Genomic DNA, 26,782 nt, shown 5'->3' with positions numbered 1-26,782 from the left:
TTCTCAAAAGAAGACATTTATGCAGCCAAGAAACACATGAAAAAATGCTCATCATCACTGGCCATCAGAGAAATGCAAATCAAAACCACAATGAGATACCATCTCACACCAGTTAGAATGGCAATCATTAAAAAGTCAGGAAACAACAGGTGCTGGAGAGGATGTGGAGAAATAGGAACACTTTTACACTGTTGGTGGGACTGTAAACTAGTTCAACCATTGTGGAAGTCAGTGTGGCGATTCCTCAGGGATCTAGAACTAGAAATACCATTTGACCCAGCCATCCCATTACTGGGTATATACCCAAAGGACTATAAATCATGCTGCTATAAAGACACATGCACACGTATATTTATTGCAGCATTATTCACAATAGCAAAGACTTGGAACCAACCCAAATGTCCAACTATGATAGACTGGATTAAGAAAATGTGGCACATATACACCATGGAATACTATGCAGCCATAAAAAATGATGAGTTTGTGTCCTTTGTAGGGACATGGATGAAATTGGAAATCATCATTCTCAGTAAACTGTCACAAGAACAAAAAACCAAACACGGCATATTCTCACTCATAGGTGGGAATTGAACAATGAGATCACATGGACACAGGAAGGGGAATATCACACTCTGGGGACTGTGGTGGGGTTGGGGGAGAGGGGAAGGATAGCATTGGGAGATATACCTAATGCTAGATGACGAGTTAGTGGGTGCAGCGCACCAGCATGGCACATGTATACATATGTAACTAACCTGCACAATGTGCACATGTACCCTAAATCTTAAAAAAAAAAAAAAAAAAAGTTTTCTGTCTTGTATGGGTGTGGTTCATGGTGCCCCAAAACAATTACAGTAGTAACATCAAAGATTACTGATCACAGATCACCATAACAGATATAATAATAATAATAATAAAGTTTTAAATATTATAAGAATTACCAAAATGTGACACAGGTATACAAAGTAGGGATGCTATTGAAAAAATGGCACTGATAGACTTGCAAGGTTGCCACAAACCTTCAATTTGTAAAAATCACAACATCGGCAAAGTACAATAAAGCAAAATGCAACAAAAGGAGATATGCCTGTATTAATTTCCTATTGCTGCTGTAACTAATTACCAAAAACCATGACTTAAAACACACAAATATATTAATATACAGTTCTGGAGTTCAGAAGCCCCAAATGGGTTTTACAGGGATAAAATCAAGTTGTCAGGATTGTCTTTCTTCTGCAGGTTCTAGGGGAGAACCTTTCCTTGCCTTTTCTAGCTTAAATAGAGGTAACCTGAATTCTTTGGCTCGCAGCCTCACATCATTCCATGCTTCTATCATCACATATTCTCCTGCCTTACTCTTCCCGATATAAGGACTTTTGTGATTGACTTTTTGTGATTGAGAATGTCAGTTTCTAGTCCTGTCAGTTACTTGCTCCGCAGCTTAAGTTCACTTGAGTATATTACTGTTATGAAGCAAAAAATATTTTTCTTTTCATGTTGGCAGAATTGCTGATCAAATTCACCTTTGTGGGTAGCACAGTTCTCTCATGCATATGATGATTTCACTGTTGTCTCATTATTGTTTTTGGATTCCTGTTTCTAGTCCCCAGAGCCAAGGAAAATCATTTGTATGTCCAGAGAAGACTTCACGCAGAAGATGACAGAGATTGTTGGTTGGGGCACGAAGGAAGAATACGGGGAGCTCTTTGACAAAGTGGATGTGGCCCAAGATGGCTTCATTAATTGGGACAAGCTGACTTCATTTATACTGCTAGAGCTTTATGAGCAAGATGAACGAGCAAAGGCAACTGTGGTGCCCCAGTGGAAGGACCTTGAATTCCTCCCAGTAAAACACAAGGAAACCATTCAAAAAGTAATTTTCTTAAAAAATTCAAGTCATTATCTGACAATTAGTAAAGAAGGTTTATTGGCAATCTGGGGAGAGCATTTAAAGCTGCAAGAAACATTCCCCATCACTTCAGATGCCACTAAGCTCAAACACCTGTGGGTGACAAGTCTGATTTCTCTGGAAAATGTAAACAAGGTACAGACTCTTTATAAAAAAATGTACTGCTTGTAAAAGAGGAAAAAGTTATGGGGCAGGGCTCCTGGCTAGCAGTAACAGAAAGCTGCATTACTCTTGGTGGCTTTCTCCTGACCTGGAGGGAGAACAGGTAGTGCCAGCTGTTTTCTTGGGTGCCTTGTAATGACACTGTGGCTGATGACTCAGATTCCTGGCTCTGTTTTCAATGAGGCCATGCTTCATTATTAGCTTATAAGGACTTTACTCCTGTATAGTTTACAGCAGGATTGTGGATGCATATGTGGAGCTGAGAGGCTATTATAGTGCCTGGCAAGATTCAATGCAATTAAGGGGAACTGCTTATCTAATTTTGATCACTGTACTAGTCAGTGTCTTCATTCTAATAGATAGGGCCCACTCAGTCTAAACATCTTCATATACCAATACCTCTCAGAAAGATAACATACTGTAAGTAAAATAATTTTGATGGGGAAGGTTGGAGCTTGAAGTATCCATATTGCTAATATTTTATATGAAGCAGATGGTGGATTTTACTATGAAAATTTTCAAATGCATGCACAAGCAGAGAGAATAGTATTAGAAACCTGATGTACCTAGTATTCAATCATTTTCAATTCACAGCTAATCTTGTTTCATCTATACCTCCCCCTTAAGATCAAAAACATCATATTATTTTAACTGTAAATATTTCTGTATTTCTAAAAGATGTCTCTATTTTAGCATAGCCAAAATACCTCTACCACACTTAATATCCATAGCAATATTTTCTTAATATCATGAAATACCCAGTCATGTACATATTTTCCTGATTGTCTTATTAATAGTTTGTTTCAATGAAGATCTGAATAAGGTCCAAACATTGTGAATGGTTAATATATGTCTTTTGATATACATGCTTTTCTTTGTTCCTAATTTTTTTTTTTTTTTTTGCAAATTTTGGCTGTTGCTGTTGATGTTTTTGTTAAAGAAACCAAGGTTTGTCCTTTAGAATTTTCCACACTGTGGATTTTACAGATTGTGTCTACATGGTGTTGTTTAATATGTCCAGCCATTCCCTGATTTTTCTAGTGAATTGGTGGTTAAGTGTAAAGCCTTGCGTCGTTTCAGAGTGGTTAGTTTGTTTGGAATAGGTGGTTATGTTTTCTTCAGTCAGTAGGTGTTAAATACCTGGTTCTTCCTCTTCTTGAGATGTTAGCAGTTGTTGCTGATTATTCCTAGATCCATGAATTTTTTAGGGGTCAGAAGATGATATTCTAATTTCACAATTTCCTTTTCCTTTAAGCTAGAATACCTCTATAAGAAAGAAATAACCCCATTAATTGTTCAGTTATCATGTGGTACAAATTAAGGGCAGAATACATGCCTAATTTTTCACTTTTGTTTGCCAGTTTTCAAAATAATGAGCTGGTTTTCTAATATTCTCTAAAGATAAACAATGAGTACTATTATTATTATTATCAGTATAATTGAAAAATAATGGGTTTAAAATTTTTTATTTGTTTTAATCTACTGAGTTGTTATCCCATACCAAAAATTGTACCCTCTTTAGAGAGTGGGAACAATGCAAGTCGGCTTCTGAGTCTTTTTATACTCCTGATAGTGCTTGAAAGCTTCTTTGTTTCGTGGTATGACAAAATGTTCCAGAATCATCTGGTATATTTCCTATGCCAGACCTAAAATCAGCATTTCTCCAAAAAGGCAAGTTATTTTTAGTGGGAAAATGTATGCTCTATTGTTTGGAACCATAAATCATTCTCATCCTCAGTAGCTTCCTATGCCCTAATCTATTCATCCTCTCAAAATCACCATGGAGTAGATATTATTCCCACTTTACAAATAAAAGACTGAGCAAAGAGAAGTTGTATAATTTGCCCTCAGTCACCCAGGATGTAATCAGGGTTGCCAAGATTTGTAAACTGAGGCAGCCCAACTTCAGGCCTATGCTTCAGTCTTTGCTGCCTTCACAGTGGCTGCTGACATTGGATCCAGTTCCTTTTTGCTAAGTATCTGGAGCTAATATTTAACTTGTATGAATTAAAAGATAGTTCTAGTCCAGATGATTTTTTTATATCTATGTGCAGTATTCTGTTATTTTCATATAATATTTGTTTTGCACTGTTTCTTCTTTTCAGCACTGAACTAAAATCTTAGCCTTTCTTTTGTGATTACTCAATATAGAATCTTAAAGAATGTTGCTTTTTTTCTTTTTAAAACAGGTTTATTGAAATATAATTATACAAAATACACTGCACGTATGAAAGTGTCCCAAGCTGATAGATTTTAACACATACATGACCTGTGAAAAATCAAAAGTACGAAGAAGACAATGAACATATTAATCACCCTCAAAAATTTCCTAGCAGTGTTTTGTAACTCCCCCAATCCCTTTTTTTGTTAAGCAAGCACTGATCTGCTTTTGGTCACTATAGATTAATTTGGATTTTCTAGAGTTTTGTATAATTGGTACCATACTGTGTGTACTCCTTTTCTTCTTTTCTTTTTTTTTTTTTTTACCATGGCATAACTATTTTGAGAATTATCCATGTTTTGAGGTATACTACTAGTTTTTTTTTATTGCTCTGCAGCCTTCCATTTTGTGGATATAGCCTCACAAACATTTGGTACGATCAGTTATTTTTTCTCTTAATTTTAGCCATTTTAAAAGGCCTGCATTTATATCTTATTGTGGCTTTAATTCGTATTTACCTAGTAGCTAATAATGTTAAGCATAGTTTCATGTGCTGGTTTGCTACCTGTACATCTTCTTTTGTAAAATGTCTATCCAAATATTTTCCCATTTTTTATTAGGATTGTTATCTTATTATTGAGTTTCCAGAGTTTTTATATGTATTCTGGGTAGATAGATTTATCAGATGGATACTTTGTAAAAACTGCATCTTAGTTTTTACATTCTCTTAACACCGCCTTTGGTAATTTCATTTTCAGACTGTTCATTGTATAGAAATACAATAGAGTTTCCAAAAACGATAATATATTCTGCATCTTTCTGAAGTCATGTGTTAGTTCTGTAGTGTTTTTGAGTATTTCTAAAATTTCCTATATATATCACGTTATCTTCAAATAGATATAGAGAGCTAGTTTAAATTCCTCCTTTTTAATATTGATATTTTAAAATTTCATTTTCTTGCTTAATTTATCTCGTTAGAAATTCCATACCATATTAAATAGAAGTGGTGAGAGTGAACATCCTTGTCTTGTTTCTGATCTTATGGGGAATGTATTTATTTTTTCACCAATATGTATGATGTCAGCTGTAGGATTTTTGTTGTTGTTGTTGTACATGCTGTTTATGAGGTTGAAGAAATTCTCTTCTATTCCTGGTTTGTTGAGTGTTTTTATCATGAAAATGTGTTGGATTTTGTCAAATGCATTGTTTGCATCTACTAAGATTACCATATAGCTTTTGTCTTTTATTCCATTAATATGAAGTATTACATTGATTGATTTTTGTATGTTAAACAAACCTTGCATTCCTGGGATAAATATTACTTTGCTATGATGTGTAAACTTTTTTGTATGTTGCTAAATTCTCTTTGCTAGTATTTAGTTCAGTATACATTTTACATTTATATTCGTAAGATGTATAGATCTGCAGTTTTCTTTTCTTGTGATGTCTTTGTCTGGTTTCAGTATTGGGGTAATCCTGACCTGATAAAATGATTTGGGAAGTGTTACCTTTGCTGTAATTTTTTGGAAGAGTTTGAGAAGTATTGGTATGATTTTCCTTGAAACGTTTGGTGGAATTTATCAGTGAAGCCATCTAGTTGAGGATTTTCTTTGTGACACTTTTTTTGACTATTAATTTAATCTTTCATTCGTCATAGTTCTGTTGATATTTTCTGTCTATTGAGTTGGTTTACATAGTTTTTGTTTCCTGAAATTTATCCATTTCATAAATGTTAACTAATTTCTTGGCATATAATTATTTTATTATCTTACTAATACTTTTTTATTTCTGCAACGTTGATGGTACTGTCCACTCTTTTATTTCTGATTTTAATAATTTATATCATCTCTTTTTTTCTTGGCTAGTCTAGCTAAAGTTTTGCTAATTTTGTTTATCTTTTCAAAGAACTAATTTGATTTCATTGTTTTTCCTCTATTGCTTTTTCATTCTCTATTTGTTTTATTTCTGTACTAATTTTTATTTTTTTCTTCCTTCTGCTGGCTTTGGGTTTAGGTTGCTCTTCTTTTTCTGGTTTCTTAAGATGGAAAGTTAGGTTATGATTTCAGAATTTTTTTTTAGATTGATGTTTGCAAATATAAATTTTACTCTAGAGATTGCTTTTACTGTGTTCCATAAGTTTTTTGTATGTTGTGTTTTTGTTTTCATTCATCTGAATGTATTTTCTCATGTCTTTAGTGATTTCTTCTTTGACCCATTTGCTACTTAGAAGTGTGTTGTTCTATTTCCATGTAGCTGTGAATTTCCCAAATTTTTCTTTTGTTGAATGAAATTTCTAATTTCATTCCATTGTGTTTGGAGAATATAATTTATATAATTTCAAATCTTTTAAATTTTTTGAGATTTGCTTTATCACCTAATATATGGTCTACCCTGGAGAATGTGCCTGTGCACTTGAGAAGAAATGCATCCTGCTGACGTTGGACTGGAGTGTTCTTTAGACATACATTAGATCTAGTTGGTTTATAGTGTTTGTCAAGTCTTCATTTTCTTACCGATCTTCAGCTCAGTTGTTCTATCCATCATTGAAAGTAGAGTATTGAAATATCCAACTGTTATTATTGAAATGCCTACTCTGTCTTCAATAATTTTAGTTTTTGCTTCTGTATTACGGGGCTGTATTGTTAGAAAAATGGCAGATGTAAATCTTACCTTTTCAGTAATTATATCAATGGACTAACCACTCCAATTAAAGGGCAAAGATTGGCAGAATGGTGATTTTAATAATTTATGCATGTTTCTTAAAATTCTCTATTTGATGAGACATCATTCTCATTTGTTTCTTTCTTTCTTTTTTTCTTTTTAAAGATGGGAGTCTCACTATGTTGCCCAGGCTGTTCTTGAACTCCTTGCCTCAAGCAATCCTCCTGCGTTGGCCTCTGAAAGTGGTGGGATTACAGGCATGAGCCATCACACCCAGCCACATACTTTCCTTTGCTTCTTTAGATCTTGTTTTCTTTAGTTGTTTGCACATATATATAATAGTTGAATTGAAGTCTTTTTCTAGTAAATCCAATGTGTGAATCTCTACAGGGACATTTTCTATTGACTTATTTTTATGTTGTTAAATATTTTCCCCTTTGTAAAATAGCCTTTAGGATTTTCTGTGACTTCAGATAAAGCTACTTATAGAGTCTGTATCAAATGATTTCCATGAAAGTCTCTACTTGCATCATAAAACATGGTTTGTAAAGTTTCTGGTATGATTGTATCATGCTATATCTCTGTGCCTTAGTCTCTCCTATGTGATTAGTGGTCTAGTCTCCCATGGATGGGGATGTTGGTGACTGTGTGGAATAGGGATAGGAAATAAAGCATGTTCAAATGCCTCTAATGGGAAAAGTTTCTTCTTGGCTAGATTCCACAGTTAGGATAAAGTACATTTGTGCCACTGTTCTTTACTTCTGTAATACTGTTAAGGATCCTCAGAGAACAAAGTCTGATTTGGCAATTAGAGTGGTGTGTCTGCTTTGCATATTAATTTTGCTAAATCCATCAGAATTACTTTCTGATTTTCTACTCTGCTACTTTAGATAGCAGTGGCTTTTACAAGTAAAGAGATTTGTTTCTATGATCTGCTGTCCAAAGAAGAATTTGCTTGCCAATACAAACTCCAAGGCCTGAAAGGAACACCAATTTGCCTGGATTATTGGTATGATCCTCTTGATGCCAATGAATCAATTCTTTCTTTTGGGGATATAACTGGAAAGGTAAGTGAGGGTAGATAAGATTGAATACTATGGATTTAATCATCAAACTGTAGTTTAAAGTAGAAATTAAAATGCAATGAGTGTGACCTCCAAATTTAATTACATTATGGATTACATGCACATTGGACATGGAAGAGATGGATTAGGTCACAATTTGTCTTCTTGCTTACAAAAACAAATCTTAATTGTGTGTGGGGGTTTGTTTTTTTGGTCTGTGTATAGCTCACTTTTCTCATGTAGAAAAAAAGATCTTGCTAACCTTTTTCACCATAGGATGCTTAATTTATTAGATCCTAATATGAATAAATGTTTAATATTAAATGATTACATTTATCCCATGAAATGCTTTCAAATTTATTGTTCTGATTTTCCTACATAGAGTATTGGGTTTCTCAGTACCAATTTCCTACCGAGTGCTCATTGCCTGTATCATATAACAAAAGGATTAGAGAGGGCAGCTCTGAAACCTAGATATTGGATACAATTATTTCTGTCTTCCTATCAAATTTCACCCGAACTATGAAAAATTATTACTTACTGAATGAAACTAGAATATGTCTGTGACCTCTGAAGTAGGCTAATTGGAACAATTTCCTTTTGTAATTGTGAAAGCTTTTCATTCTTACTATTTTAATGACAAATGCGTCTTAAAAACAAGTAAAAGACTGCCCTTTGGTAATTGTATAACCAAACTAATAATTGTTCTGTTTTTTAGCATAACGCCCTGCATCCTTTAAATAATATTGAAGAAATTCTTATTAAGTTAATAGCTATTCCTTATTAAACTAAAATAACCTAGAATCTTCTTGCAACAATTATCCTGTCCACGATTGTTGTTCTTTCAATGTCTCTGTCAAGGTTCAAGCAATTGCTTTCACCGCAGCCTTGATTTCCCTGTTTGAACGGCCTGCTAGTGCATGTGAAGTTGGAGAAGCCACTATGACCATTAACTGGGCAGAGCTGCTCTCTGGATGTCACAAATGTTGCCATATATTAGAGCATAAACTTCATCAAGGAGATTGGGTCAGGCAAGGTATTGAATTTGAACAGTAATGAAAGTAAATGGTCACCTCTGACTTGTACATTTGTATTCTTTGATGAAAATGCTTCACACAAAACGTTTAAGTCTAGAAACCAATAATTGGTTCTCTGGAGGTTGTGGCCTGGACTCTGCTATCCCTTGAATACTGGCAGGGATTCTTTCTTTCTTTTTTTTTCCTTCTGAATTTATGCCTCGTACAATTAATTCAGGTGACCAATGTGCTCAAGAAATCTTAAGAGAAAGGAAAACATTGTCATAGAATTCATTTAGCTTCAACTCAACTCTGATCCTAGCTAATCTCATCTAGTTACATTCAGGGCTGTTTAATAAAAGAATTTAACAAGTTCCCTCAAAACCATTCCTTTGTTTTCCTTATGTTCTCATGGGAAGCATATTAGTTTGACTGCCTTTAGAATTGAATTGTCTTAATTTTCTTTTCTTTTTTTTGATGTAATGACTGAATTTCTCTAATCTAGAGTACTTGAGTGGCAGTTCTTTGTGTAATAAGACTATGTTATAAAATCAGTATCTACAGAAAACCAGAACTTTCTTAAAACCTAGTCACCAATGAATTAGTTTCATATCTTAATTTTATCTGATGTTTCAAGATTCAGATGTGCAATATCTGCACTAATATTTCTTTGTTTAGATACTGAGTATGCTAATTTTCTCACTTCTAAATTGCTACACTAAAGAATGCCCACTGAAAAGAATGAAAATTAACAATCTCATTGACTTTAATGAAATTAGATGAGATTAATGTTATTGGTCTATTCCTAATACAGTTTGAAGAAGAGACAGTCAACATGGACCCAACTGTTGGCTTTTATGGTAATTTTACCCTCTTTGGGTTTCAGAAGGTTGAAACTAATTCTTTAATGTATGCCCACAGTAAGAATTTCCTATGTGAGGAACTATATGCTCTTCATTTTTTTCTTTGATATAAATCATACCATGGCTTTAGTACCTTCTATACATTTTTAAATTCTGCATGATATTAATTGTAGGAAAAACAAAAGATGACAGTTTTTGGTCATCTGCTAAGTGTGACAGGCACAAAATTATGTGTTAAGTTTTCATAATGTGAAAATAAGAATCAGAGTATTAAAAATATACAGAATGGAGCTATTTCAACTTCTTCTGAAAAACATTGTATTCTTTTATTTGTATTCATATTCATTTGTTTTTTAGATACATATGCCAAAGACTAGATTATAATAATAAAGTGATAGTTCTTGAAATTTACTCCCAGTAGGTTCTCTGAAATTTAATGTATTATTTGAGTCCATAACCTTTAAATAATATGAGTAAATACAGAGAAGCCTATAGAAAGCTGTCTTAGAAAGGGTTGGAGAGATAACAAGTAAGGCTTTTAAATTGTGATTGTCTTTTCCGATGATGCATTATATCTATATATTCTTCATGTTCAGGAAGAGAATGGGGAAGCTCTCACTGCAGACTCTGCCTCAATTTTATTTAAGGGCCCCAAAAAATCAACCATACCAATGAAGTAACCTATCAGTGAGCATTTGTCTCTTAAGTTATAGGACAAGGATTGTTCTCTAGGTCAATGTTGATTTGCTACTTACCATGTGTCTATCATATCATTCTGATCTTTGATTCCCTCCTCTACTGACAAAAGAACGTGGGAATTTAGTTTAGTATTAGCAGTGGAGATTCACGTTTATGACCTAAGGAATCCGATTTCACAGTTTCACAGTCTGGCCTCAAATCACTGCAAAATAGGAATTGGCTACAGAGAAGTTTTATGTATATATAAGGAACTACATATGTAATACAAATTAGATATATATAGATGTACATATATAGTTAAAAATCTTTGCTATCTTATTCGTATTATATATTTCTCAGTTCTTTGAATAAAAAATTCATTATAATCAAGTAGATAATTTTTGGAACAACAACAGGAATACACACACACACACACATTTACTTTAAACACTTTATTTGAATTATGGACTTGAGTGTCAATCAATCAACAATTATTTATTGATCTTTTATGTGTCTTAAAACTGTCTTAGGCATTTGAGACTATAGAAGAAAGATTAATTATAGACTCAACCCTCAGAAAACTTAATATCTGAAAGAAATAGAAACTAACACAAGTCACCTTATTAGAACATTGTTCAGTGGTACTGAAAATTAACTACTAAACCTTATAAACAAGATTTTGACTCCTAGAGTAGTTCTTAAGCCTGAAAAGCCATAAGAAAAAGCTTTAAGGATCAGTGGTGGTACTTGAAGGATGGATGAGGGAGAGAGAAAGAGAACGTGGGCAACATGAGCAAAAGTAGACAAGCAGGCACAATGATGACAGAAGGAGAGGTAGACATGAATAGATCAGACACTGAATATTAGGGAAATAGAAACAAATAGATCAAATGGGGACATAACATTGGAAGATATTGGCCGTGAAACATCAAAGGCTTTTGAGGAAACTTGGACAGACCCAATGCAGACAGTATTTAGGAAAAGTTTACTTGGTAGTTTGTTCAGCATGGGTTGGAGGAGAAAGAAACTGCAATCAGACTGGCTAGTTAGAAGGTTTTTGATCATTAGAAAATGGAAATGATAAAGAAAGGACAGAAACAGCCAGCTCTCTGAAGCAACCGTCTTCAGGATTTGAGGTCTAAAAATGTGGAATGATAAGCCATCTTAGGACGTCTTATAAAACTTTCCATTTCCAGCTGGGGAATTTTTTATTTGAAGATTACAGATCCCCACCTGGCCCAATGCATAGACTCTTCCCAGCTCATCTTCTCCTCTGGAGGAGGATTGTTCATTCTGAGATACCCCAGATTCTGCAACTAAAGACAAGTCTTTCTTTAAAAAAAAAGTTTTTAAAGGTTTGTTTCTTTGTTTGTTTGAGATGGACTCTCACTCAGACTGTCGCCCAGGCTGGAGTGCAGTGGTGCGATCTTGGCTCACTGCAACATCTACCTCCCAGGTTCAGCGATTCTTGTGCCTCAGCCTCCCGAATAGCTGGGATTACAGGCATGTGCCACCATGCCCGGCTAATTTTTGTATTTTTAGTAGAGACAGGGTTTCACCATGTTGACCAGACTGGTCTCAAACTCCTGACCTCAAGTAATTCACTCATCTGGGCCTCCCACAGTCCTGGGATTATAGGTGCGAGCCACTGTGTCTGGCCTACCACAGAAGAGTCTTTCTTGCCAACGTTTTTCCTGAAACGTCCTTTATTTTTTGCCACTTCACCTTACATCAAACTCTTTATTTTGCCTCTTCCTCTGTCTAATTCAGATGGACTCTTCATTGCATTATTTGCAAGGTTCTCAATTTTGGCATTTCTCCTGGATTCTTCTTTAAAATCTTGCTTTGCAATGCTGCCCACCCTGCGAACCAAACCTACCAATTTCTGTACCCACATTAGAATCTGGGTCCTGCCTCTTACCTTTCTGAGCCTAGAAGGAAATTTGAATGCCTCACATGAAAATTACATTTACATATAAATGGAAATTAAAACATCCTTCTTGGGGCAAGCACTATATTCCTCATTCACCTTAGTATCCACTATAACACATAATACAATGTTTTATAAGATTTTCTCTTTATCGCTGATTTTAAGCCATTTGATTATGACGTACCTTAGTTTTTCCTGGGGTGTGTGTATATGTGTGTATGTCTTTATACCGGTTAAAATTCATTTAAATTCTTGGATTTGTGGATCTGTAGTTTTCATTAAACTTGGAAATTTTTCTATTGTTATTTTTTCAAAGTTTTCTTTCTTCTTTCTCTCTCTCTCTCTCTTTTTTTAAATAGGACTCTAATTATTTGCCTTTCCAGAATTCTGTCCCACATTTTCTAGCTGCCTCATGGTCCTCTAACGCTAATGTTTGTTTCTCCAGCTCTGGAGGTTGCTAGGCTCTGTGTGGTTTCCTGCTCTGTGTGCTGATAGTTTGGAAATATCTTCCAAGAAAGTCAGAGTGATTGTAGGCCCACTTTATTTGTTTCTCTTCTCTCAGGGTTCACAGTTCTACTTTGCCTATTGTCAAAATCAGAAATATTGTTGCTAATATTTGTCCAGTTTTCTAGTTGTTTATGGTGGGAGATTAAAATCAGTCCTTGTTATGCCATCATGGCTGGAAGCAGAAATCCAGCACAATGCTTTTTAAATAGTGAATACACAATAAATATTTGTTGATCATTTAGCCTCTTTCTTTTGTTGAGATCTTTCAGTCACCTTAACAACCCTTTACCAGCTGCAGGGATAGGAGCTTCTATGTGATATTCACCCAAAAAACATTTGCTAGGTAATTACTATGTAGTAGGCACCATAGTAAGCACTGGCATATTTCAGTTGAATTCTGTTATCTAGATCCATCCCAAGAAACTTAACTTCTAACATCCGACTAAGAAGATTTTTAAATAATCACTTCAAGGTTTGTTTATTATCATGTTCACTTTGAAGCACTCAAAACTAAGCAGCAGTCAGTAACACTTAACGAAGTATCCTTCTGCACATGGTATTGTGCACTAGGAGCTCTGTGATAATTATTGTAGAGAACAATGGATAATTTATTTATCAAAGGATGCTGGAGTGAGTGTCTTGTTGAGATTGGTTAAGGGCAGAAAAGAACTGGCTGCTTATCTATTGGTGCTGAGAAACTGAGCTGTATTTTAATATTAGTGTATGCCAAAATGAACTATCTGAAGTCCTGCGAAAGCATTACATTAATTTTCTTCTTCCTTTTTTCTTTTTTAAAGAATTTCACTTGTGTCTCTAATTAATAATTCCTATTAGTTTCTTCTATGGGATTTTATGTTTTGATTGAAGAGCAAAAAAAAAGCCATTTTGCAATTTGACTTGGAAAGTCTTAGATAAATTATTGGGTGAATTTTATTCAAAAATATTTCAAAAGAAAAGAGAAATATCAAAAGAAATTATGGTTAATAGTTGTAGAATTTCTTTCTTTCTTTCTTTCTTTCTTTTTTTTTAAATGGAAAGCCGGGAGTGGTGGTCCATGCCTGTAATCCTAGCATTTTAGGAGGCCAAGGTGGGTAGATTGTTTGAGCCTAGGAGTTTGAGACCAGCCTGAGCAACATGGTGAAACCCTGTCTCTATAAAAAACACAAGAATTAGCTGAGTATGGTGGCATGGGCCTGTAGCCCTAGCTACCCAGGAGGCTAAGGGTGGGAGGATCACCTGAGCCCAGGAGATTGAGGCTGCAGTGAGCCGTGATCACCACTATACTCCTCAAGTACCTCTGAAAGGTGAATATACTTCAGTCATAACCAATGAAAGAATGCCTTTTCTTAGATTTAGCAATAGAGATTAGAAGCTTAAATATGACTTTCTGTTGTTGTTTGAAGCTCAGTGATTTCAATACGAGAAAAGACAGGAAGACTGAAATGAAGAGGAAGGCAGAAGGAGGAAAGGCAGGATGGATTCAAATGTAATATATGGGATTTGTAGTTGTTTTGGATTCTGTTCCTTTGTCTGCAAGACTTGCTGTATCAGGAGCAAGCAATCAATGACTGTTTAATTTGGTATTCTCTTTACCCCAGTAACATGATTCAATATTCTTAGAACTCTTCATGAAATATTTTTGGTGATTTTCGTCTCAGTGTGAGGAGGGAATATACAATTGAGGAAAGAAAGAAACACATGAGCAAATATGATAATAATTTTTATTGAAGCTAAGGATAAAATATCTGTAAAAATGAAATGTCAAAGGAAAAACTCAGTTTCAGACAGAAGAGTATTAACATAGTGCTTTAAGATAAGGTTCAGATTTCTTATTTAAAACTTTGAAGGAGTAAATGTTTTCATCTTCTCTGAGTGGTTCTGTGTCATATTTTAATGGAAAAATAATTACATTCTGAAATGCTTGTAAAGTAATTATAGAGGTTTTGTGTAATAGTGCTAAGATATAAACGTCTTGAATTTCAGAGAATTTTCCTTTTTAATAATTTCCTCCTCATATAGACAGTATCACTAGAAACCTTGGAAACTGTAGTCTGGGAATGCAGATATTGAAAGAATGAGGTCAGGTGGCTCATGTCTGTAATCACAGCATTTTGGGAAGCCGAGGTGGGCAGATCACCTGAGGTCAGGAGTTCGAGACCAGCCTGGCCAACGTGGTGAAACCATGTCTCTACTAAAAATAAAATTAGCCAGGTGTGGTGGTGGGTGCTTGTAATCCCAGCTACTTGGGAGGCTGAGGCATGAGAATTGCTTGAACCTGGGAGGTGGGAGTTGCAGTGAGCCGAGAATGCGCCATTGCCCATAGCACTCCAGCCTGGGCGAGAGAGCGAGACTCCATCGCGGGACGCAGGAGGGGGGACAAGAAAGAAAGAATGAGCATGAAATTGTCAGCAACAAAAATCATTGATATTTTATTGCGTTGAAAATGTTTTCCGCCCTTTGACCAGGGCTAGAAGAAGATACAAAACAGTTTGAATTGTTAACAAAATCACTAATTGCTTTTTTTTTTTTTTTTGAGACAGAGTCTTGCTCTGTCACCCAGGCTGCAGTGGCATGATCTCGGCTCACTGCAACTTCTGTCTCCTGGGTTCAAGCGATTCTCCTGCCTCAGCCTCCCGAGTACCTGGGATTACAGGCATGAGCCACCACGCCCTGCTAATTTTTGTACTTCTTGTAGAGACGGGGTTTCGCCATGTTAGCCAGGCTGGTCTCGAACTCCTGAACTCAGGTGATCCGCCTGCCTCAGCCTCCCAAACTGCTGGGATTACAGGTGTGAGCCACCACAACCAGCCGCTAATTGCTGCACTAATTAGTGGAACAAGTGCCAGAAAATTTAGAATACAGACTCCTCAGGGAGTCTTTATAATTGATAGGGACTAAGTTGGCAGAGAAGCCAGATTTAATATCTTGCTTGTGTGTGGCTCGACTTCCCTGCATCTAAATCAGTCTTCCAGACACTGTCGAGTTAGCTAGACCATGCTGCCTTTCCTGCCAGTTCTGTCACTATGTTTAAAGCAGTTGAAATCCGCTGTGAGCAGTGGCCTTGGTTTGAGGAAAGGGCTCTATTTCCTGCAGCTTGTTCTGTAGCATGGTAGAAGAATAAGATTCATTTGTATCATGGACATGTGCCTACTTGGCATTTTGAAAAGTAATTGAATTAATTGCATTATTATTTTTAAATATGCTTAGCAGTGCTGAATTCTTATTTTAAAGATAGAATAGATACAGTTATACTTTATTTTTTAATTTAAATTTTTTGTGTGTGTGTGGATACAGAGTAGGTGTATATATTTATGTGGTACATGAGATGTTTTGATATCAGTATAAAATGTGAAATAAGTACAACCTGGGGACTGGGGTATCCATCACCTCAAGCATTTACACTTTGAGTTACAAACAATCCAATTACACTCTATAAGTTATTTTAAAATATACAATTACATTATTATTGACTATAGTCATCCTGTTGTGCTATTAAACAATAGTCTTACTCTTTTTAAGTAAATTTTTTTGTAACAATCCTCACCTCCCTGCTAAGCCCCCACTACCATTCCCAGCCTTTGGTAACTATCATTCCACTCTCTATGTTCATGAGTTCAATTGTTTTGATACTTAGATCCTACAAATAAGTGAGAACATGCAATGTTTGTCTTTTTGTGCCTGGCTGATTTTGCTTAACACAGCAAGATTTCCTCCCAATTCAGTCTTGGTGGGTTGTATGCATCTAGGAATTTTTTCATTTCTTCTTGATTTGCCAACTTATTGGCATATAGTAGCTCATAGTAGCCATTAACAATCTTCTGAATTTCTGCAGTATCAGTAGTAATGTCTCCTTTTTCATTTCTGATTTTATTTATTTGGATATACTCTCTTTTTTTCTTAGTCTGGCTAAAGCTTTGTCCTTTTAACTTTTCCAAAAATAAACTTTTTGTTTCATTAATCTTCTGTATTTTTTTCAATTTTATTTATTTCAGCTCTGATCTTTATTATTTCTTTTCTTCTACTAATTTTGGGTTTGTTTTATTCTTGCTTTTCTAGTTCTTTAAGATGCACCATTGGATTGTTCATTTGAAGTAGTTCCTTTTTTTTTTTTTTTGATGAAGGCACTTTCAGCTATAAACTTCCCTCTTAGTACTGCTTTTACTGTATCCCATATGTGTGTAGTTTTTCTATTATCATTTGTTTCCAGTAATTTTTCAATTTCCATCTTAATTTCTTCACTGACTCACTGGTCATTCAAGAGACTATTGTTTAATTTCTATGTATTTGTATAGTTTCCAGAATTACCCTTGTTAGTAGTTTCTAGTTTTATTCATTGTGGTCAGAGAAAACACTCGATATTATTTCAATATTTTGAATGTCTTAAGATATTTTTTGATACCTAACATATGGTATATCCTTGAGAATGATTCATGTGCTGAGGAAAAGAATGTGTATTCTGCAGCTTTTGGATGGAATATTGTGTAAATATCTATTGGATCCATTTGGTCCATAGTGTAGATTAAGTCCGACGTTTGTTGATTTTCTTTCCAGAAGTTCTGTCCAGTGCTGAAAGTGAGGTGTTGAGGTCTCCAGATATTATTGTATCGAGGCCTATCTCTCTCTTCAGTTCTAATAATATTTACCTTATGTATCAAAGTGCTCCCATGGTAGCTGCATTTTTATTTAAAGTTTTTTATATCCGCTTGCTGAATTGACCCCTTTATCATTACATGGTGATGTTCTTTGTATCTTTTTATAGTTTTTATCTCAAAATCTATTTTGTGTGATAAAAGTATAGTGACTCCTACTCTTTTTTGGTTTTCATTGGCATGGGATATCTTTTTCATCCCTTTTATCTTCTGTGTTTCAGTCTATGTGTGCCTTTATAGGTGAAGTGTGTTTCTTGAAGATAACAGATCAATGCATCTTGTTTTTTTTGCCCATTCATCCAGTCTATGTCTTTGATTAAAGAGTTTAATCCATTTAAATTCAATATTATTAATGGTGAGTAAAGACTTACTCCTGCCATTTTGTGATTTGTTATCTGGTTTTCTCTTCCTTCTCTCTTTCCTTCTTATGTTCCTCTAATGAAAGTGATTGTCTCTGGTGATATGATTTAGTTTCTTGCTTTTTAGTTTTTGTATATTCATATGTTTTTTGGTTTGAGGTTACCATCAGACTTGCAAATACTATCTTATAACCCATTATTTTAAGCTGAGAACAACACTATTTGCATAAACAAACACAAAGCAAACTAATAAAAACTCTACATTTTAACTTCATCCCTCTGCTTTTTATCTTTTTGTTGTTTCTATTTATATCTTATTGTACTGACTATGTCTTGAAAATTCGTAGTTATTAGTATTGATTGGTTCGTCATTTAGTCTTTCTATTTCAGATAAGAGTAGTTTATACAGCACAGTTACAATGTTATGATATTCTGTGGTTTTCTGTGCACTTATCATTACCAGTGAGTTTTGTACCTTCAGGTGACTATTCATTGCCCATTGTCCTTTTCTTTCTGATTAAAGTATTCTTAGCATTTCAGATCTCAGACCAGATCTGGGAAAATTCTCTGGATTACCAGACAGAGACTCTTGTTCTCTCCCTTACTGTGCCCCAAACATGCAAATTCTCTCTGTCTGTTTTGAGCCACCTAAAGCTGGGGGTGGAGTGACACAAGCACCTCAGTGGCCACCACTACTATGACTGTGCTGGGTGAGACCTGAAGCCAGCACAGCACTGGGTCTCATTCAAGACCTGCTTTAATCACTACCTGGCTACTGCCTATGTTCACTCAAGGCCCTGGGGCTCTGCAATCAGCCAGTGGCAAATCCAGCCAGGCCTGTGTCTTTGTCTTTAGGGCAGCAAGGTCCCCCAGCCCCTGGGTGGGTCCCAAAATGCCATCTGCAAGTCAGGGACTAGAGTCAAAAACTTTAGAAGTCTACCTGGTGTTCTCTTACTGCAGCTGAGCTGGCACTCAAACAACAAGATGCAGTTCTTCCCACTCTTTACTCCTTTTTCCAAAGGCAGAGAAGCCTCACCCTGTAGCCACTGCTACCCCAGGCCAAAAAGAGTACTTCCTGACTACTGTTGATGTTCCCTAATGGCCCACTGTTTCTTAAGTCAGCTTGTTGTCAGTGCTGCCTGACCTGAGACTTACCCTTCAGGGCAGTGGACTCCTCTCTGGACAAGGGCAGGTCAGAAATTCCATCCAAGAGTCAAGTCTTGGAATTGGGGACCCTAAGAGCCTGCTTGGGTACTCTACACCCCTGTGGCCATGCTGGTACCTAAGGTGCAAGACAAAGTCCCCTTTACTTTTCCCTCTGCTTTTCTCAAGCAGGAAGAGTTTTTCCCCATAGCCTCCACAGCTGGTAATGTGCCGAGTCTCACCTGAAGCCAGCAAGTCTCAGAGGCTCATCCAAGACCCTCGATGTAATACCTGGATATTGCATCAGGGCACAAGGGCTCTTCAGTTAGCAGATGATGAATGCTGCCAGGAATGGCTCTTTTCCTTCAGGGTAGTGGGTTCCCTTCCGGCCCAGGTTGTGTAGAAGTGTCATCCAGGATTGAGGGCCTGTGACAGGGGCCTCACAACTCTGACCAATGCTGTCTCCTGCTGTGGCTGAGCTGGTATCCTAGAGGCAAGGCAAAGCCCTCCCCACTCTTCCCTCTCCTCTCCTCAAGTGAAAGGAAGGCACCTCTTTTGGAGCCGTGAGCTGTGCAGTCTGGGGTTAGAGGAGGGTGATGCCAGCCCTCCCTTGGCTGCACCAGCTGGTGTCTCAGTATGTCGTGTGCCCCCTCAGTCCATTGTCTCTGGGCCTAGTTCCACACAAGGACTCACCTATGAGTTGCAGTCTTTATGGCCTAGAGCTTTATGGCATTTCAAGTTTATCTGGAGACAAACAGTGCTGTAGCCCTCAGTGGTGAGGTTTACTGGAGCTCAAGTTCAGACCTCTGGGCTGGGCGATTCCCCTCTGCTAAGGTTCCCTCTGTGGGCGGGCATCAGTTGAGTTTGGTCCAGGTTTCCTTTCTGCTTTGCCAGGACAGCACAGAGTTCAATACTACATAATTGCTGTGCTCGCTCTCCCCCAGTTCCCAGAGAAGCTCTCAGCACCACGCAGTTGCTGCTAGGGGTGGGGAAGGGTGGGCGTTGGTGATTCAGGACTGTTTTTTTTTTTTTTTTCTATCTCTTCAGTGCCTCTTTCAGCGATGTGAAGTGAAAACCAGGTACAATGAGGGCTCATCTAATTTTTGTTTTTTATAAAAGTGTTTTTTTCTGTGTAGATTGCTAACTTGGTGTCCTTGCAGGGGTAGAGGGGAGAATTGGTGGAGACTTCTTTCCTACCCTGCCACGATGTCTATCAGTTGGCAAATGTTATAGAGTGCCTTATTTTATCTTACTCTAAGTGCACTTAATAGCATTACTTACTTAGTTTTTAGGTATCACTTTTCATTTTCAAATCACTTTCCCACATTAACTAATTGCTGTTACACAGGGTCATTTTGACAGCACACATGAGGACAAAGATCGATGGCAGGGTCCCTTAATGTCTTTTTTTATGACTGTGTGGCAAGAGAATGAAAGAGTTGAAAGTTAGCATCTTAATGGATAAATATAATCAAGTTGTTTTTTTCTCTATAATGTTATATAAAAGTAATTTAAAAGTATTTTCCTCTACCAATTCCAAAACTTACTGAGAATATTAACAAGAAATCATTTATTTTACCAGCTCATCCTATTCCTTAGCTTGATAGTTTTAAAACTTTTCCATCATAACCTATCATTTCCTTACCTCAATTCAAGAAATGAGAAAAACATTTTTATTTATCAGATAATTTGATTTTAAGGAAATGGCTTTTCTCTCACCTTTTACCCAGGCATTCTCAGGAACTCTGGCATTCTACAGTTTAATCAGAAACAAGTTATATCTTGGTTTAGACATTAAGTGTGAATTGTTGAGCCTCCAATATGTAGCACTGCAGGCCCATAAATGTCGTTTTGTAACCTGCAGATTTAAATCTTAAAGCAATACTTCGGATGCCAGAGCAGCATACACGTCTTTCTATGTCTTTCTTTATAACCTGGAAACTAAAGATGATAGTTGGATATAATGGGGAAACACATGACGAAGTAATTTTCTGGGTAGGAATATTTTATTTTGATTGTATTGTAATTATATTATGGGATTTCCATGCACTTGAAGATATAATTATAGTATTATGTTGTATAGTTTACATCTTATAATATTGCCTTACTGAGTGTCAGGTTATAATAACCCTTTTTTGTAAACAAAGAGAATATTTTCAGTGAGGCTGCTTCCTGAATGAGAATTATTGCCATCAGATTTTATACTATTGGAACTTCTAGTACAGTAGTAGTACTATCGCAGCAGGTAATCATGGGACTTTATGTTCCTGAAATTAATTGCTCTCTAATAAAACTTAAAGGATTCTCCTTTATAGGAATGAATTACTTCCCAGATCCTTGCCTTTCTTTCACTTCCTCCCGTCCTCCCTTCTTTCCTTTTTCCTCCCTCCGTCCCTTTTTTCCTCCCTCCCTCCCTTTTATCCTTTCTTCCTTCCTTTTATTGAGAAGAAAAGAGAGAAAAGGATGAGAGAAAGCAAGGAAGACATAGAAATACTGTTCCTGTGGGGATCAGAGGCAATAGAAAAGTAAAGTGATCAGGAAAGGGAAGACTCAAGATAAATTAGGGGCTTGGTTTGGGATTGAGGGTATGGGGACAGAAAGGTAGTTGGTAATAGGAAGAACCCCAGATCTGGACCTGTGATACACATTGTAGTGAGGCTTAGTAAAAAAGACGGAGGCAATAGCACAGGAAAGGAGAGTTGACAGCCAAACAGGACTGGGTTCAGTCTCATCTCCACCTCCAATTAGCTTCATGCCCTTGAGCAAGTTGGCTTTCAGGTTGCTATCTTCTCATTAGGAAACTTGGAATAATTTACCCACTAAAGATTATTATAGGGTGAGAGCACCCAGAGTGGTGCTTGTACATAGGAAGGATTCAATAAATAATCCTAAAAACTATTTAAAGTAGTCATAGGTCAAAGAGAAATTCCATATGGGGGATAAGCAAGAAAGGTACTGTTGGGGCTCAGAAAGTGATACCCCAAAATGAAAACCTCGGAAGCAGCCTCAGGAGCAAAGTCTCTCTCTGACCTTCTCCTGCCCCATCTGTCTCTCCTGCTTATTCTTTCCTGAGCCAGGTCATAGAAGCTAGAACTCCTTTTCCCCAAAGGTAGCCGTAAAGTCTAAAAATATTATTCTAACATTCCCCTACTATTAGTGTAACCTCCTGACCATAAAGGAATGGAATGACATCCCTCATTCTAGAGTGGTCCTACCCCATACCCAGGAGAAAGGAATGCCGTATAGAGAAGTCAAGAAGAATCTGAGCAGACAAGACTTGCTGGGTTTTCCACTCAGTCTATTTTCATTAGCTCATATTCCTTTTTTCCAATCATATTTTTACATGGCTGTCCCTGCATCATAGAACCCAAGTGTAAAAATGGACAGTGTCTTGTATATCTTTGGGTCTTCATTCTGAAGGTTCCTGTGTCATGTAAATCTATGATCAGATGAATTTTTTGTGCTTTTCTCTTGTTAACCTGTCTTTGGTTATAGGGGTATTGGCCATGACCCTTATAATGAGGAGGAAAGGGGTCACTCACTGCCCTCTCTGCCCTTATAACACAATCCAGGTAAATTCTAGGCAGAGTGGAGAAACAGACCATTTTGGCCTTTGGCAGCACTTTTGTGTTTCATGACACACTTCCCAGTGAATTATTCTGTGAGCCAGCTCTGTGAGCCAGCTCTACTCTGGTCCCCTTTCTGAACATCTCCTTTGTATCCTGTTCTCTCCTTATTTTCCTCTTAGAAATTGTGTTCTGCTATTAGCAGTACGCCAGTATCAAGGGACAGTTACCCTCACTTACATTAAAGAAGTAGAAGCTTAAAAAAGAAGCCTAAAATGAGTATTGACTAACACAAAGGATGTACATCATTAGCAACAGAAATTTTAAGAACCGCTTGAGGAAGCAGGTGAAGAATAATTTCTCACTCCAAAATTACCTGTGGCTGGAGGTTTATCACTTAAGTTCCTCAGATCTATTATGGTTGGACTTTATGAGTATAGTGAGAAGGTTCTCAAAATCGTGATATTTTATAGACAATTTTGTGTGCATGCATACCTTTCTGATGGAGAGGGTCTATAGTTCTCATCAGATTCCCAAAGTGGTGTTTGACCTCCCAAATTTTAAGAACTATGGATTAACATACTCTCTAGAGTATAAACTAGTGGCAATACTTGCATCCTAGTGCTTTGCTACTTTGTGCGGTTCTCAGAGAGCATCAGGAGCAACACCTAGGAATGTGAGAAATGCAGAATCTCAGGTTTACATTGAATGAGAATCTGCATTTTCACATAGCGATTTGTGTGAATGTTAAAACTTGAGAAGCCAAGTTTCAATAGTCAAGAGATCAGGCCCTGTATTCTGAATTTGTACTCTGGCTCTGCCAAATACTAGTGTCCCAAGCTTCGATTTATAATATTGCATGTCATGACACCAAACTTAAGAGTTAATCTCAGAACTTCAGACCTGAGTTTGACAATTACTTGCTGACTTTGGCAAATCACTGAAACTGTGTGGATGAATCCTTATTTCTTTACCTATGAGATATAGAAGTAGATTAGCTCTTTCTCAGCTCTCAATTTACCTTTTGTTTCCCACACAGGTGATTTGTCATGACCTCTCATCTATTGAAATGCTTTTTGTCAACCTTCGATAAATGTCTCTTAAACCCTGAAAGTCACACTGATTTCTTTTTTCTTTGAAATTCTATTATACATTTTGTAACATTCAATTTATCACTTTATGATGTGCTAAAATTGTCTCTAATTGTTTGATTAACATGTTTTTTCTCCCAAGTTTGGGGCCATATAATTGAAGTCCAGACTGTGTCTGTTTTTTTTCTTATTATCTTTATCATAGCACAGAACACATAGTAGATGCCCAATAAATCTTTGAGGATTGAATGCCATGTTTTGAGAGACGATATCTGTAAATGACACACTGAATAGTCTCAACATCATTAATTTAGTTATAAATTGGTTGTGTTATGCCATTTATTTCCTAGGGAGATAACTATGAAATTTTCTAAATCAAGCTATTTACATGTCAATATGAGCTCTTGAATTAATAAATCCTAGTTACCTTTAGAAACAGCCCAATTGAATAGATCCGAGGAAAAGGAATGCATTGAGCTATTTTCCTGCTTCTCAGAACTTTCTTGCCTTTAATAATTGTTTGGAAATGTATAAATACCTGTGTATGTGTGTGTGTGTATATATATATGTATACACATATTACAAATATATGTGTGTATATATACGCCATATGTATATGTATACACACACACACACACACACACACACACAAAGCAAATTAAGTTATTATACCAAAATAGTAAAACTAGATACTGTTTTTAACTCCTTAATGAGGGATGCTCTTTTTGTGAAGCAGAAATTTATTCTCACAGTTCTGGAGGCTGGGAGTCAAAGATTAAGGCACCATCAGATTTGCTGTCTGGTGGGGACCTACTTTCTGCTTCCTAGATGGTGCCTTCCACCTGTGCCCTCACATAGTGGAAGCGGCAAACAAGCTTCCTTGGACCTCCTTTATAAGGGCATTCATACCATTCTTGAAGGTTCTACTCTCCTGACCTAATTACCTTTCAAAATCTCTGCTTATCTTTCCCTAGATTGGGGGAAAAGTCAGAATGTAGAATTTCCTGTAACTTCTCAATGGAATTCTTTTGTGGGAGGTGGGAGAAGGGGTTTGTGAGGTGTTTTTTAAGTATCAGTTTGTATCATCATAGTTTGAGTTTAATTTTTAACTTTCCATATTAAAACAGCTCCATTTTACTAATATCTTGTGAAGAATCAACTAAAGATTGTTTTTCTCTTTTTAATTTTTTATCAGTTACTTACAATGCATCTTTAGACGCTATCATTTCCAGTACAACCAGCAATACAAATAGTGTGGTGCTGGCTTGGAGAGAGAAATCAAAAAAGCGTCTTAATATGACATCCTTCAACATTGCCCAGGGCATTCATGCTTTTGATTATCACTCTCGGCTCAATTTAATTGGTAGGTAAAATAAATCATGATAACTATGAGGGCCTCATAAATAGTCTGGGATGTATATTTGTATGCATGGAGCCTTTGCTACCTTGTTGCTGTATTGCTATAGAGACCATCTCGAGCAGCTCACATTTTACTGCCTGAGAATGTCTGATAATGATGCATTATGATGTGCAGTGTATATGAACTACATTGAGGTAAAAATATGAGAAAGTGCCCAATGCTTTAATGAGTTTTTTTTTTAATTACAATTGGTGAAGGGTGTAAAATGATATAGAGAAGGAAGACAGTTTGTGCAGCATCTGCCATTCTGCCATCTTCCTAACACCACCAAATGCTCCACCCAAACAAATGCATTTTTTCGTTTCTACTACTACAGCTACCACTACCAGTGCATGCACACACACACACACACATCCATACACAAGAGAACCGCAAAATGTAGACTGTTTTTCAATTACCTTTCAGAATACAATCTCTAATGATTTTTGAAAATGTTCAGATTATCCGAGGTTTGTTTACTAGAGGAGAGTTCTTTTGATGTAAAAAAAGTATATTTTAACTGAGGAAATATAACCTTTCTCAGGCATTAACTATTTAAATTAAAAATTTAGACATTCTGAAAGCTGATAATTTGATATATGATATTTGTTCAAACATTATAAAAATGAGGTATAGATGTATTATTGAAAAATTAATAGCGTAGTTACAGAGCATACACATGGTCTACAGAATGGGTCATATTAACTCACATTCAATAGTTGTCATTCATATGAAGATTATTAATATTAGCTAAGGAGCTGTGTCCATAAAATTCCCAAAATAATACCTGACAATCACAGTAACAGATACCTTGAATATGAATTTGTGAATATGCCAACATCAAATCTTCAAGGAGTACTGTAGATTTATTAGAGAAGGATAGAGGAGATGGTGACTCATTTTGGCAAGGACTCAAATAGAAACTATTTAATTTATTGATTGGTTAATCATTTCAATCTCTGTATAATAATAATTACTTTGTACCTCCTATAGTGCTGGAAAAAATAAGGATGATTAAGTTCAGCTCCACAACTGGCCCTAAGCTAGGAAGCAACAAAGAGTATTGTGTTGTATTGAATAGATACAACATTTACTGCTCTTGAAGAGCTCCCTAAATATAACTGATTGATGTTCAAAAATATCTTATTCCATAATAAAGCAGGTCAAAAGTATATTTGTGCTGCTTTTTTGCTTGCACATACAGTCGTGCATTGCTTAATGATGGGGATAGAAAGGAATCATTAGGTGATTTTCCATTGTGTGAGCATCATAGAGTGTACTTACACAAAGAGATGGTGTAGCCTACTACACACCTAAGCTATATGATGTAGCCTATTGCTCCTAGGCTACAAACTTCTATAGCATGAGACTTACTAAATACTATAGGCAACTGTAACACAATGGTATTTATGTATCTAAACATATAAAAGGTACAGTAAAAATACCATATTATAGTCTCATGGGACCATATTCGTATATGCTGTATGTTGTTGGCTGAAATGTTATGAAATGCATGACTGTACTTGATTATTTGATTATTTGTCTTTTTATAGTTTTTAATTAATTTGTGAACTTTCAACATTGTTTTCTTTCTTTCTTACTCCTGGGATAACTTTAACACTGC

The 26,782-nt window shown here is 36.2% G+C and overlaps 1 protein-coding gene across 1 annotated transcript in view; it reads left to right on the top strand.

Annotated features, from left to right (window-relative positions):
• WDR49 (WD repeat domain 49) overlaps positions 1-26,782 on the top strand; it is a 182,063-nt gene that overhangs the window by 31,196 nt on the left and 124,085 nt on the right. The window contains exons 3-6 of the mRNA XM_034957691.3: positions 1,604-2,044; positions 7,784-7,960; positions 8,819-8,993; positions 24,955-25,122. Of these exons, the coding sequence (XP_034813582.1) occupies positions 1,604-2,044; positions 7,784-7,960; positions 8,819-8,993; positions 24,955-25,122 (961 nt within the window). The remainder of the gene's footprint in view (positions 1-1,603; positions 2,045-7,783; positions 7,961-8,818; positions 8,994-24,954; positions 25,123-26,782) is intronic.

This window comes from Pan paniscus, chromosome 2 (genome assembly GCF_029289425.2).
Source record: "Pan paniscus chromosome 2, NHGRI_mPanPan1-v2.0_pri, whole genome shotgun sequence".
Taxonomy (NCBI): Eukaryota; Metazoa; Chordata; class Mammalia; order Primates; family Hominidae; genus Pan; species Pan paniscus.
The sequence above is the reverse complement of the archived record's forward strand: the minus strand, read 5'-3'. Positions and strand labels throughout refer to the sequence as shown.